Genomic DNA, 16,228 nt, shown 5'->3' with positions numbered 1-16,228 from the left:
TATTATTACAATTACAAACCCTGCCAGCTGCATGGCAAACTCTACTCTAAGAGGCCTCCTTTGCCGCTCTTGAATGATTACCCCTTTGTCTATCCCTTCTTCTATAGTATTTACCTATGATTGAGTTGCCACAAAATGCTGATTGGCTATGTATGCTAAATGGTACCCCAAACGCTATTAAAAAACAAAACCTATGCTCTGAGAAGTTGAAGCTTCTATTAGCAGTCTTTCTTAGCATGCTAATCTATTTCTTTGCTGTTAGAGTGGCCTTCTATATTTGACCCACAGTCATCAGACCATTTCTGATAAGTATGTCTCTCCTAGGAGGTCCTATTCTCATTCAAGTGAATTCCCTTATAACTTTCAAATAACTAGGGTTCAGCAAGGGTTAGCATATTATTATCCATTTCCTGTGTTTCCTGTTCAGTTCCAAAGCTGATTTTCTATTGAATTGATTTCATTTGGAACTTGGAGGACATCAAAGAGGCCTTTCCTAACTCTCACCAAAAATTTTTATTTTATTAAAATTTTTGATATGTTAAGAAAATTAATGTAAATAACTAAATAGCACATTAAAAACTGGATTATGAAAATAATAATAAATTCCTTGATTGTTGTCAGTTTATTAATGTAAGATATCACTCCCTATATAGAAATATATAGTTATATATACATATGTATTTGTATATATAAATGTGAATATTTATACTTATATACACACTCATACAAGGATAAGCATTAACCATACATAATTTTGTCTAGATGTTTGGATGATAAGAATAACATTCCAATTGTTAATTTTATTTTAAATTTTTATGTATCTTTTATAATTTTAGCATATATCAAAGCATAGTTGTTTTGCATGTTACTGAGTATAAGAAAATTTTCTTTTGTGTTCTGTCCAAGCCAACTCTTGAAAATTCAACTTGAATATTTGCATTGTTGAAACCAAGCTAAATTGTCATATATGTCATAGATTTCCTTTCAAAGATACACAAAGAAAATTACTCAGAACTAAATGTTTTTGACAACCAATGCTGTCTTTCAGCTTAGATTAACTGATAGTCTAATAAGTGAGACATTTTCAATATTGAAAAGCAGTCTCATTTTATTTTTCAGGATAAAATATATTTAGGGATCGCAAGGGAAGTGATAATAGAATGCTTTTCTTTCTCTGCAGAGAGCCTTGCTTCTTTTATGAGGCTGTCATATCTTCTGACAGAATTCAATGCTAGGGGGAGAGATAAAGATATGACAAAAAAGTGAAGGTTGGAAATGAATGGACCTTTCCTGGGAGCTGATCTTTTATTGATCTGATAATGCCTTGCTAGGTCTTTTTCCTGCAGACTGCTGTAGATCAAAAGCTTTTTCACCGATTAGCAATACACACTTAGAATTTGAAGACAAGACCTTTGAAAAGACAGTTCCAGGACTGACAGATAGAAGGAATCATTTATTTTTGTAATCTCTTGCTATGCCCTGAAAAGTCATTAGGAAGTTTAGAAATGTTCTGAAATAAATTCCTAACTTTCCATAACTCTAAAGCTGGCCTACCTCTTTCAATTGGCTTTATTGGCAATTCTAGGAAATATATCAATTCTACCTCTCCCTTTTAGTATTGTCTTGCTGCTCATGAGCCATGTTTAAATTTGAACTGATCAGGGCAAGGATCCTGTTTGTGTAACCCAGTATTTACCAATAATGTTATCTTCCCATTCAAGGTAAATTTTATGTATCATCATTTTCAAAAAGCACTTTTGGAAGAGTATATTGTACAGTAAGAATCCCCCCCCAATAAACATTACATTCCCTAAAGTCTTTAAAAGAATACAGTTGGAATCAGTGGATATAAATCATATGAAGTATTATAGTATTAATGATGGAGGTCCTTGCACACACACACGTGTGTGTGTGTGTGTAGTGGGTTGGGGTGTAAAGTGATATTTTCTTATTTGATTTCCCAGTACCTTGCATAATGCTTTTTATAGAAAAAAGATATTTACAAGCTCTTGTTGAATTATATGAAGTTGAATGATCTCTTAGTCATTAAACTTAAAGACTTTATGGGTTATAGTATGCCATAGTGGATAGAGAGCTGGTTTTGAAGCCCTTGAAGAACAAATATTGACTCTGGGACTAATTTCTCCATGCTCTGGGGAATTGACATGATATAATTCAGAGAGTTTCCTTACTTCTAACAAAGAAATTCTAGATATAGTCCCTGTGTTTATTCATGTCAATATGGAGCTAAGAAATAAGAAACTAGAGTTAGATATTCATTTATTCTGTTCCTTTGGGTATTTTCTTCTTTATAAATGATGATATGGAAATGAGTACTTATAAATTCCTATGTAAGTAGGTGTATTTTCTCATTTATTATTAGCAAATCTGCCATATTTTAACTCACACATAATATGTCTATATATAGATATGGTATATTATGGGTATATATTTACACATAAATACTATAGAAACTATAATATTGCAAACTGTGTGTGTGTGTATGTATAAAAGTATTTATTGAATACCTATTCTGTATCAGGAACTGTGCTCAGAATCAGTGATACAAAGAAAGACAAAAAAGTACCTGGTCTTCCAAGACTATAATCAAATGGGAAAGACAGTATTGGAGGGTGGGGGGTGAGTAAACTATGTACAAAGAAGAATAAATCAGTGGTAATCTCAGAGGAAAAACACTTACACTGAAGGGACTGAGAGACTTCTGGAAGATGAGATTTTACCTGAGTCTTAAAGGAAGTCAAAGAGGGACATATGAGGAGGGAGAACATTTCAGGAATAAGAGAAAATCAGTGAAAATGCAGGGTTTAGAGGTAGAATAACTTGAGCCAAAAATATCAAAAAAAAAACTAATTTTAGTGGATTGCAGAATTTGTGGAAGGGAGAAAGCTATAAGGAGAATGGAAAGGTAGGAGGGGAGCACATTGTGAAGGGTTTTGAATTGTGAACATAGGGTTTTATATTTGCTTCTAGAGGTTAAAGATATATATGTGTGTGTGTGTGTGTGTGTGTACATATGTACATATATACATACACACACATATATATATGTTCATGCCAAATACAATATAAATATTATATACTTATGATTTCATTGATATAAGGGATACTCTAGTGATTAAACTCCCTTTCCAAATGCATATTCATAATTCTTTTGTAACTTAGAGACTTAGAATGTATCTGGCTTCACATCTGCTCTCAGTCAGGTCTGCCTGATGCTGAAACTGCTTTTCTATTTGTTCAACCAAGCTGTCTCCCAATATGTACATTTATAGGTATGTGTATGTGCAATTTTTTCATAGCCTAAAAATAAATATATTAGTATATCTCATGGCATTTCCCCTAAACTATCCTCTTGAGTGTGCAAAATTAAACAACAAATCCTCTAGTATTTATGCTGAATTAAGTAAAAGCATATTATACTCATGTTTAGCCTCATTTTGTTGTCTAGTACCATAGTATGTCACAATAAATCATCAAATGAGAAAAATAAAATTTTATGATTTCCTTGAAATACAGCATAATGTGCCATAGCAGGGTCTTCCTGTACAGGAAAATATTAAAGCAGAGATGCTTTAATGTTCATATTTTATTAGGTCTAGGCTCTGTCCTTGTACAAATTGCCTGCAGAATTTAATTGCAGGTTGTTTGGCCTTTAAAATAAGATGGCACTTGGCCAGTTTAGAAGTTAATTAGGGACTTGAAATGTCCATGAGACATAGTAATTTTCTATTAGCCAGGAGCAGTTGGCATTTGCTAACAAGAACAGCATTCACCATGTTGTTTTGGCAAAAACACCTAGAAGGAGCCATTGAAATCTGAAGCACAATTATGCAGAAATTTCCCTAATTTTAAACTTTTCACTAAAATTATTGAAATATAAAAATGGCATCAGTGGTAGATAATCTCTCATGATCTTTCTGCTGACTTTGAAATTTAATTTAGAAATCATAGCAAATTAGCTTTGATAAAGCATTCATTCAAACTCTTATAATGAAAGCATATTTCTGTTGTCCCTAAAACATTTTTTAGGTGAATGTTTAATCTGTTAATAGAAGCAAAAAACAAATTATATGGCTTTCCTAAACATTTTGTTTTTCTTATAAAATAAGATTATCATCATCATTTCTGTTTAATTCTATCCATATGGATAAACAGTAAATTTATATGAATAGTAATTTCATATATTCATATGTGTATATTATGGTATTCATGATTATGATAATATATCATAGTATTCATGATTATGAAACAATATCATAATATTCATATATATGAATAGTGGTCTCATATTCCCATTGTATAAAGTTTAATGTTAGTCTCTGCCTTTTAGGAGCTTTTGGTACAAATGGTTGGATGGGAAAAGAATTGCACATGTGATAGGTAGAGCATATTTTTGAAATGAGGTAAAAGGGTTTTTTTTTGAGGAATTATTATTCTGCATTGATGTTAAACTTCTTATTACTAATGAAACTTCAAATGTGAATTTAAAAATATAAGGTAGTAACATATACTGCATATATATATATATATATATATATGTTTGTGGGGGTAGCCCTTCTCACAGTATGTTGTTTCTATTTGAAAAATATTCTCCCACCCCCTTTCTTTTGCTTAACCCTCCCTCCATTTCTTATTTTCTATGGAAGCTTTCATGAAAACTTTCATGTACCATGCAATTCAGTGACTGGCATCTTGTTCCTTTTAACATCAGAATGTTACCGGTCTGACATATTAAGTTGGGAGTCTCCCTTAAGACTCTCCCAATGCTTACTTGTTCTCTCCATCATCAGTTAAATGCTTTGAGTCCTCAAAATGCTTCCTAATTCTTGAGCAGTTGCTGAAATTCTCCTGGAACTTCATTCTCTAATATATAGATCTAGGGTTATGTTTAGTTCTTTCAAACTAGTCCTATTACATTTCTTTTTAGCACTTTATTCCTTCCCAAGCTGATTAACTAATTATATTCTTTTCACTTAGTTTATGGCTTTTATTGATTCCATAGGAATTCTTAGGAATCATTCACATATCATTTGCTTATTTGATTGATTAGTTCTAGTAATTCAATCAAAAAATTCTCCCAGCTCAACGAAGTTGGGAATTGTGACATGCATTTCTATTTGGTGTGTGTGCTCGTGCTGTGTGCAATGGTAGTGAGGAAGGCTGATGAACCCTGTAATTATTATAATATAAAAACAAAAGTTTTAATTAATCATTTCTTTTTTAATGTGTGGTAGAAAAACATAGCATAGATTAAGTAGAGGGAAATTTCTGTCAAAGCAGAGATAGTTTCATTTTGTTTGAATATCCCCAGGCACCTAACCCACAGCATTGCATATCATAGGGATTTAATAAATGTTTGTTGACTTCTTGAATTGAAGCATAAGCCTTTAAGTCTGGAAGGGACCTTAGAGATTCAGTAATGCATAGAATGGCAAGGCATGAGTGGATAATGGAAAAAGCCTTAAAAGAATGTAAAGCTTTCAGAAGAATCATAACTTTTATTTCTATCTATTGCTATCATCTAAGACAAAATGCTTAGTTCATTTTTGTTTTGTGGTTTTATAATATTTTTTTCATTAGAACTAATACTGAATCTTAGAAAAACAAGAGAAGATTGATGCTTTGGGAACTAGGGATCATATGAGAAAATAATAAGCTTAATATTGAGATAGGCCTTTGACTACTACAGGTTTCTTCATTAACTGTATTAAAGTTCTTATAAGTTAAATTACTATCTTATTTTTAGAGTATAATTAATAGAATTTGCAGATATTTCAGAAAGGTTTTTACATAACATGATCTGAGAGATCCAAAAAGCAATCATGCAGTAATGTCTTAGAACCAGAGATTCATAAATTATTTTATCAGGAAGACAAATTTTGTTCATGATGTTCAGTGGTTTCAATTGTGTACAACTTTTAGTAGTCCCATTTGTTGTTTTCTTGATTAAGATACTGCAATGGTTTGTCATTTTCTTTTCCAAATCATTTTATAGTTGAGGAAACAGGCAAATAGGGTAAAATGACTTGGCCAGGCACACACAACTAGTAAGTGCATATGTTTGTGGGGGGTAGCCAGATTTGAAATCAGGTCTTCCTGACCTCAGGCCTGATGCTCTATTAGCTACATCATCTACTCAAAGATACCTTAAGGGGAAATATAGATAATAAGTAAATAGATAGGTAGATATGTAGGTAGGTACATAGATATATACATATATAGTATGAATGAATATGTTTGTAATGCTTTTGTTTATTCATTTCTTATTTAAATAATTCACAAAGTATTGATGCTTAGTTTAAAAGGATTGTTAACATTTCTAAGCTGTCTTTCAGAAATCTTAAAGAATCCTTTAAACCTTGTATCAATATCTCATACTTTATAGAAGTATTTTATATATGTAATTTAAATAATATTGAGTGCTTTAAACAGGAATTAAATAAGCAAAAGTATTGCAAATATATTTTTTTAAATATTAACCAATTTGGGGGCAGCTAGATGGTGCAGTGGATAAAGCACTGGCCTTGAAGTTAGGAGACCTGAGTTCAAATCCAGTCTCATACACAACACTTAGTTGTGTGACCTGGGCGAGCCACTTAATCCAAATTGCCTCGACCCCCATCCCCCCCCAAAAAGTCAGGTAAATATTGCCAATTTATTAAGAATAGTTAGTGGACTTCTAAATAGTAATTTAAATTATATCACTATATAGTAATATAATCTATATAATAATTTAGAAAATTTTAAATTAGTTATATAAGGCTTTAGAATTTTAAAGTTTTTGAAGGACTTTATGTAACATCTCATCGGTGAAACTGTCAAGCAATACTGTTAAATGGGCACTACTCTTTCCATATCACAGAAGAAAAAGTTGAGATTCAGATGTATCTTTCATTATCTTCATTTATTAAGGGAATTTGTCAGGGACCATATTGCTAGTAAAAGCCAGATGGGATTTATAACTCAGTTTTCCTAATAGCATTTTACTTCTAGCACTTTTCTTCTATACTCTGTTGTCCTTACAATAACAAAGGCCATCTTGATGTCCCTGGCGCAACTAAATTAACTGATTACTAAATATATAATAGTTTTGCTTGGCAGAATTTATTTTGTCTGACTTGTACAGAAATAAATGATGTCAACATGAGAAGAAATACTAACTTTCTAAAATGATTTGGCAGAGTTTTGTATGAAATTAAGCAAGGCCAGGTGACAAACATAAATCATGGTGAATACTGCTGATGATGATCATGGTAGTTGTAAACTAAACTGCATTCAGGAATGTTTAGTTACAGGAATAATGATACTTTCAGATAGGATGACTTGAAGCTGTTAAGAATACTTTAAGCCTAAGTATCCATTAGGCAGCAGTAGCAAATTATTTGGGCTCTCTGTAATATGATGGTTGCTCAGAAAATCAAAAGTAATATATCCAAGACAGTCATTTTATGTAAGGAATTTAAACATTTATCCTTTGTTTGTTTGTTTTTTCCAGCGTCTGGCTACCAAAGCAGAAAAATTTCAAGCAGCCCATCAATGGAGGGATGATTTTGGGGTAAGAAACATTTCTCCCTCTTCATTATTCGTTTGACCTTTTTCTCTTGGATAATTCCATTGTAATCTCTGATAATCTCATTTTTGTCATGTTATAAAAAAGAATTACAGTTTCTTTAGTTTTGTGGTGGTGGTTGTTTTGCTTTTTCCACAAAAGTGGAAAAGATAAAAGAAGAGGGAAATAAAAATTGACTCAAGTACAGAGAATCCTTAAATAACCCTATCTTAGAAAAAGAAATAGGATGAGCAATAAATGAGCTCCCTAAGAAAAACATCCCCAATACCAGATGGATTTTGCAAATGAATTCTACCAAATATTTAACAATTAATTCTAATATTATATAAACTTTTTTGGGAAAGTAAGTATAGAAGGAATTCATGACACAAATATGATTTTGATACCTAAACCAGAAAAACAAAAATCAAAGAAAGAAAACTGTAGGCTAGTTTTTCTAATGAATATTGATGTGAAAATTCCAAATAAAATATTACTAAGGAGATTATAGCATTCTATGACCAAGATCAGACATTCTGACCAGCTGGGATTTATACTAAGAATGCAGAGATGTACAGTACATCAGTGTGGGCAAGTCCCTGGACATGATTGACCATATGAAACAACAAAAAAATATGGTTATCTCAATAGATGAAAAATTGTCTCAAATGCCATAAGTGTTGTGAAGAAAATACATAAGTTATTTGAAACAAAGTCCCACTATTCAAGCAACTAGTTGTTTATTGAATTAGGACTGTACCTAGTATTAGGTATAAGTTCTGAAACAATCAGCAGATTGATTTGGAATATGGCTATTGAAAATCAGCTACACCCAGAGAAGGAACACTGCGAAATGAGTGTAAACTCTGCATTTTTGTTTTTCTTCCCAGGTTATTTTTACCTTCTGAATCCAATTCTTCCTGTGCAACAAGAAATTCGGTTCTGCACACATATATTGTATCTAATATATACTATGACACATTTAACATGTATGGGACTGCCTGCCACCTAGGGGAGGGGTTGGAGGGAAGGAGGGAAAATTCAGAATAGAAGTGAGTGCAAGGGATAATGTTGTAAAAAATTACCCATGCATATGTACTGTCAAAAAAAATTTATAATTATAAAATTAATTTTTAAAAATGTAAAAAAAAAGAAAATCAAACTTGTGTCATACTATTTTGAATTAAGAAAACACCATACAGGTTATGACAATCTTGACATTGACATGCAATTATACTTAGAATAAATGTATTAAGTTTCTTATAATTTAATTTGTTCTACTTTAGCCACGAGCAATCCTCTTTTTTTTTTTTTTCCTTTTCTGGCTCACTTTGGAAAAAAAAGTCAATCCTCACTAACTTTTGCATATGTCTTTGATAAACTTGTTTTGCAAAGCAAGAATTCTTCCACTCAAGACTGATTAGAAAAGTGGATTTTCCTCATATGCTAGGCACTGATTATATTCATCTTACATCAAGAAACAGTGACTAAATTTTCCCTCATTAAGAAGCAATGAAAAATTTCAATTAAGAAATTTGAAAACACTTTAATTTTTTTCAGCAAAAATCTCAGTTTCAATCATAGAAGACTTTCAGAGGGAAAAATAAAGCACTTTTCAAAGCACAGCTTGTTTCTCTTTATTCAGTATAGTAATAGAAATGAATTAGACAGCTGGAGCAAAGTGATTAACTAGGATTGTTTTGTAAGATGAAAATGTGGAATTTAACACATAGGAAGTTATTTTTCAATAGAATATCATCAATTGTGTTAGGAATTGTTAGCAGTGCCTTCTAGCTTCTGACCAGCACTGTGGGGCCAGGGCCACTTTAGTGGTTGAATGAAGACATAAATAGTGGGAGGAGATTAGTGGGTTGTCCCAGAGTCGGTCATTTAGAAGCCTTGACAGCACATCCCAAGGGCTCAGTTTACCCCCTGCTCAGCTTCACCCCTGCAAGTGATCTCATTAAGCCTTAGAGTTTATAGAATTTATTTTGAATTTAACCTCACTCTTTCTGAAATCTTCCTTCCTTTATCTCTTAGCAGTTGCAGTACTCTTTAGTTTTTTTTCAGTCCATTTCTTTTTCCATTGCATGACAACCCTCCCTTTACCAGCAATAATTGCACTTATGCAGTAGCTCACACACCTTTCACATTCTCTATCAAGTAAAGGGTGAGGAAATGCTGATATATTGGTCCTCCTACCTTTGCTAAAGGCAATAGTTATATTGTCAGTCTTTACAATTCACCTATCTTTGTTCATGATCATTTTTTTTACTTTGATTTCGTCACAACACAAACATAAAAATAAAATCCAATAGCATTTTAGATAGTCAAACATTCATCCCTTTCTATCACTCCCTGTTATGCCATAGTTCTCTTTTAATTATCCTGACTCAGTTTCCCTAATTATCCTAAGTTTCCCTAAATCATGCTGACTTGGTTTCCCTAATTGTTCTGCCTCAGTTTATAATTGTTCTGCTCAACCACTCCTCCCTCCTAATCATGATGATCCATATAAGGAGAAAGACCTTGTATCTTAAGCATCATCAGAATGTTGGGTGCCTTTCCCCATTCTGTAATCCCAATTATCAGATATCCCCCATTCCTCCCCTCACCCTGTCAGAACCCATTGGTAGTCCCTTTTTCCTACTTCAGCACCCTGACTCCACCCCCGCCTCACTTTACCCCTGTCTGAGCCACATGTATATAGATCATTGAGAACTCACATTGTTTGTTGGATTCTTGGAGACGATAGTCTCATTCAACCCTGGGACCAAACCATGGATCCATTTGGTCCCAGTAAATCTCTCCCTTTTAAATAAAGTATTAAATACTCTCTAATTTCTATCTTGCTTCAGTTTGTCCGGCATTACATCCCTTTTTTAGGAGTACAGTGCCTCAATCTAGAAAATCCACATTAAAAAATTTGGTCTTCCCTTTGTACCAGAGAAGTCTGATTTTTTTTTCTTTTATGAGATATTTACAGTACCTTATTGTAAAATTGGGGGTGATATTATATAATACTCTCTCTCTCTCTCTCTCTCTCTCGCTCTCTCTCTCTCTCTCTCTCTCTCTCTCTCTCTCTCTCTCTCTCTATATATATATATATATATATATATATATATATACATATATATATATATATATGTTATATATTTCTATAACTTCTAAACTTTTTCTGTGTTGTTAGCCTTTGAATGTCATCTGCAGTTTTTGAAGCCTCTGCCATTCCCATTTAATTTCTTATGCTGACCTACGATATATTGAAGCCACAATGAGGAAATAATAGTAATGTTTTATAAATGGTGTCAAGAAAGATTCATTTTTATGAATCTCTTTGGGTTTTTTTTTCTCTATCTGTAAATTCTTTCCAGTAGACATGATTTTCTGAGAGGCAGCAGAGTATAGTGGATAAAGTGAACTTAGAGTAAGGAAGAAATGAGCTTTCATCCCATCTCAGAAATTTATAAGTAATATGTCCCTGGGCAAGATACTTAAATATTCAGTACTTGAGGTTTTTTTTTTTTTAATAAATTGGGAATTAGATTCAATGAACTCAAAGCACCGCTCCCTTTTGCTCTGAAACTCTGATCCTAGATGTAAATGTCTCATATTTCACCTAGTCAGACATAGAAATAATAAACTGAACATTTTAAATATAAGTATTTGATAGGCTTTTATCTACCTACTTATCATCATCTATGCAATCTATCTTAAAATATAGCAGTTGAACATATACAAAGAGAGAGATTGTATATTTATCAGTCCTCATAAGGTCTTATAAAATATCATCCTTGATATTTGATAACTGTGCGACTTGGCCTTGCCTCTCTCCATGATTAGTCTTCCACTAGTTATATAATTTTTCTGTTTTTTTTCTAATACTACACAATGTCTGGTAGGCAGTAGGAACTTAATCAATGCTCATTGACTAACCTAATATTAACTTTATGACATAAAAGTACTCCCACGTATAGAAGGTGGTTCATTGACCCCTTCTCCTTTAATTTGTTCAATAGTCTTCTTCTACTCTTTTAGCTCATCCCCTTATTCCAGTAGGGTTTTGCTACAGTTGTTTCTCCCTCTGAGTCCTTGAAATTAAGTTTTTATATATATATATATATATATATATATATATATATATATATATATATATATATATATATATATATATATATATATATATATATATATACATATATATATATATATATACACATGTATATGTATATATATATATACATATATATATATATATACACATGTATATGTATATATATATATCAGATATACATACGTATACATGTTCATACAAATATACATAAACATATGTGTCCTCTGTTAGGATGACAGAGACTATTATATTTTTATCTTTGTATAACCCCAGCACTTAGCACAGTGCATAGCCCATAGTAAGCACTTAATAAATAATTATTCCTTAATTTATTAACTAATTGAGTAGTTCAAATTGAAAACCTTTCAAATTCCTAATAAAGCTCTATGTTCTTGGTCCAATTGCCTGATTCAGAATCCTGGAGGGTTTGATGTGAAGGAATAGCACTGATATGACTCCTTTGACATGATACCTTTTATTTCTTTCTTTGGGCACTTTACTTAGGTAAGACAAGTCTCACTATTACATGACAATATCAGGTGCAAACAAGAAATCTTCCTACCTCAAGCACTGACAGCTTCCCAAGTAAGGTCTACCTGAATATATTACATACATATATATGTATATATATATATATATATATATATATATATATATATATATATATATATATATATTCATGTAGAATATTAATCATATTCTTCCTCAATTAGGCTTTCATGTTTTCAGGCTAACAGTCCTGGTAAACTGGCTAGCAAGTGCTCTTAGCAATTAAAAAGGATCTCACTGGCTAGGTGTTTATACAGATATTTGAAGGCTTCTCTACTGATAATGTATACTATAAGATTATAAAGAGAAAAACAAACCAAAACAATGTGTTCTCTTCCCAGACCCCTTTGCTTAGCTCTGTACTGGAAAAGTTGTCACTTATTTAAGGGAAGATTTCAATTTTCCCTTGAGCCCCAGATTCATGCATGTTATGTCCTGCTTTCTAGAGCCTCCACACTCAGGTGATTAAGATATAACTTCCTAGTAGAGAAGTGATGAGGCAGGACTCCCAAGGATAGTGGAAAAATGGAATCACTCTGCTTCAATCACAACACTGATTATCACTGCCCTGACTTCTCAGGAAGGCCAAGAGCTGTTAAAGGAGATAGGGAGCAAAATCAGATAGTATTAACAGGTTCACTCTGAGTTGAAGGGTCTTATACTTCACCCAGAATTTCCCCACTGACTGTGACCCTCTATGCATGCACCATAATAGTCAAAGAGATTGGTGTTAAATAATAGAGACATGAAAGTAAACCTTTAATTAAAAACCAAAACTCCCCTTCTTCCTATACTGATTACATTTCTCACCATCTACAATGGGCCAGAAGAAGAGAAGGGAATATGGTGGCCAAATAAATGAAAGTGTCATCAGAGGAATGGAGAAGGTATCTAAACTTCCTAATAAGCCACCAATTAGTTGTGCTACAAATTGTAAAGCTCTGCCATGGCTTCCAGACTCCATTTTTCTTGTTGTCTTTCAAATAGTAGTGGTTCCAAAGAGGTCCTGTATCAGCCAACATGTTACCACATAGAATACTAGAGAGGAAAGACAAATAAGGTTAAAGTATCTCCTTTGGGTAATAATAAACAACCACAACAATAACTGGCAATGATATAATTCTTCAAGATTTGCAGAATGCCTCACATATATTACCTTATTTAATCTTCAGAACGGTCCTGTGAAATAAGAACTAGTCAAGTGATTAGCTCTTTCAGATGAAGAAATATACTCAAATAGTAGTATTAGAGATGGGATTTGATCTTATGTCTCTTTTCATTCCAACTTTAGTGTTCTTTCAACTATGCTATGTTCCCTTCTATAGGACCTAGGAAAGTAGATTATTTAAGGTACAAATCTATGCTATTTATGGATGGAAGCATGTTTTCTGTTTCCTACTATGTATGGATACACAAGGACTTCCTAATATCCCTTTCCTGTGAAATTTTCCCCCAGGAGGAGTAGAATCACACACACACACACACACACACACACACACACACACACCCCACAGCCCTTCAAGTTTTCAGTCCAGTAGTTTTGATAAAGGAGCTATCCAGTGCTCTCAGCAATTAAAAAGTATCTTACTGGCTAGGTTTTGCTACAGATTGTAGAAGACTTTTCTACTGATAGGTCTTCTTTAAGATTATGAAGAGCAAAACAATAAAAATAATAGTTACCATCATCTCTATATACATACATATTCGTATGTGTATGTCATGATTCTAATTTGCTATGGCAATAAAAATTTTAGGAAATCTTAAAAAGCCATCTTGTAATTTTTTTTACAAGGCCAGGAATAACATCTGTAGCTTTTTTTGGTCATTCTTGACTCAAATAGATCCTGAAAAAAAAATAAATGAAGTGATTTGAAGAACTCTGAAACCTAGAAAATTCATATTCAAAGCTGTGATTGGAATTTTGAATTTATTAATCTTAATATTATCCACAGAAAACAATTTTAAGAATATCATAAAGGAATTTCACAATTTATGGAATTTTAGAAATGATACTAGCACTATTTTAGTGGTTTCTCCATTATTTTTAAATTATTATAACATGTTTAGTTTTTAAATATAATAACATATTAGATTAATGTCACACTTTTCATTCTAAGCATATATAATGCACCATAATAAAAATAACTGTGTTAAAATTGCATTAACATTTAAAAGAAGAATAAAATGTTTGAGTTTTTGGCAAAGGATGAGAAAGAAAGTTTCATTGATATTATTTAAGTAAAATGTATTCTTATGCCTTCCTGTGTTTTCTAAGAAACTTCATGACCATGGAGAACAAAAGGAAAAACCCTAAATTGCTGGCATCAAGAAAGTGATCATGTAATTCGCAGTCTCCCACAGCTCCAACTCAACTCCCAAGTGAATATATGATTGAGGGAACAAAGACCATATTTCTAAGTAGATGGAGATTTATGCAGAGATGCATTAAAAGTTCAAACCAATATTTGTAAATAGATCAAGTCTGCCAGCTGCCTTTGAGGTCTCCATGTAACTGGAAAGTGTTAAAGGTGACATTTTGTGTCAGTTATTAGGGACAAATTATTTTATTGGGGGGCAGGTGGCAGGGAAAAAAAGAGTGGAAACATAATTGCTCTGCATGGAATAATTGCTGTGATTTCCCCAAACAGATCTTTTCCAATTGCATTTGAAATCTCATTTGATTGCTTTGCAATGGTTGGTTAACTAAAGTAATTTTGTTTCTAACTAAGCCTATAACATTAATTGTACTTACACATGTATAAACATAAGGGGTGCCTAATTTGTATTTCAATAAGTAGAATCTTAATGCATGGGTTATTAGTATCCGCTTGTTACTATGAAAACTAAAGCACAGACTTTGAGAAATTGGTCCATAAATAAAACATTTGAAAGAACACGTCAGCTTTATCTTCACAGGCAAAGTGAATTAAAACATGAGCAATTCTCCAGTGAAGTTGAAAACTGCAGATGACTAATTAGGAAAATTTAGGTCTCTCCTTACCCTCATGCTTATCACTATGCTCTTCAAAGTATCATTGCTTCTGAGGAATCCATTTTATTTTTGAATTCTTTAAATATTTTCCTCATATACATTGTTAAAAAGATTTCTTAAAAAGTTGTAAATTTCATCCTTGGCTCTGTTTATGTGACTCCAACCATAATCCATTGAGTTATTTCAACCTTATTAAATAAATTTAATTGCTTCATGGTCTGTCCTATTGATTGTGACACCACAATTGTGAATGTCTCAATATGTCATATTAATCACATTGTGCCTAATTTGGTCATAGCAGATAAAGATAGATTCAATTCCAAAGTAGAACTGGGATAGATTATTATTAATTCTGTGTAAAACAATGATTATTATGAAAAAAGAAATGCTGTCCAAATATTCTTTAAAATGGTACTATCCACAGATCATATGTGGCTTATTTTGCTTTAAAATATATATATATATTCCCACCACCCCCCCTGGAAATTTTGCTCTTTCAAATATACTTTGGATTCAATGAAAATTAATCCTTACATGGATGAATGTTTATTTTTGCCCATGACATTTACAAACAATTAACAAAAATGAAATCTTTCAGGTGACTTTTAATAAACGGAAATCTCTTATTTTCACTGAGTTTCTGTGAAATGAGATAAAGAAGTTATTAATCACATTAATAAAACATTATGCATTTTGCATATATATATTTACCTACATGGAAAATTTAGAAAAAATTAATGATTTTTTCTGATTCTTATATGAAATTTTATTTTCATAATTTTATAAAATTATTTTTATTCATTAAATTATTTTACCTATCATGAAGACAATAATTTGATAATTATTGATAATACTGTAAAATTTATAAATGTAATCTGTCTCAGTCATATAATTACCAAAAGAACTACAGGAAAAATGTTTAAGAGGAATGTTGAGATAGATAAAGATAAGGACAATAAGGATTTTGATTATTTCTTTAACTCCCAGTTCCATATATCCAAAT

At 32.1% G+C, this 16,228-nt stretch overlaps 1 protein-coding gene across 4 annotated transcripts in view; it reads left to right on the top strand.

The window, feature by feature from the left end:
- CACNA2D1 (calcium voltage-gated channel auxiliary subunit alpha2delta 1) overlaps positions 1 to 16,228 on the top strand; it is a 643,657-nt gene that overhangs the window by 319,362 nt on the left and 308,067 nt on the right. For all 4 annotated transcript variants that reach the window (XM_074268502.1, XM_074268500.1, XM_074268501.1 and 1 more), the window contains exon 4: positions 7,517 to 7,576. In XM_074268502.1, coding sequence (XP_074124603.1) covers positions 7,517 to 7,576 — 60 coding nt within the window. The remainder of the gene's footprint in view (positions 1 to 7,516; positions 7,577 to 16,228) is intronic.

The sequence above is a fragment of the Sminthopsis crassicaudata genome, chromosome 5, assembly GCF_048593235.1.
Source record: "Sminthopsis crassicaudata isolate SCR6 chromosome 5, ASM4859323v1, whole genome shotgun sequence".
Taxonomy (NCBI): domain Eukaryota; kingdom Metazoa; phylum Chordata; class Mammalia; order Dasyuromorphia; family Dasyuridae; genus Sminthopsis; species Sminthopsis crassicaudata.
This window is presented reverse-complemented; position numbering and strand designations above follow the sequence as displayed.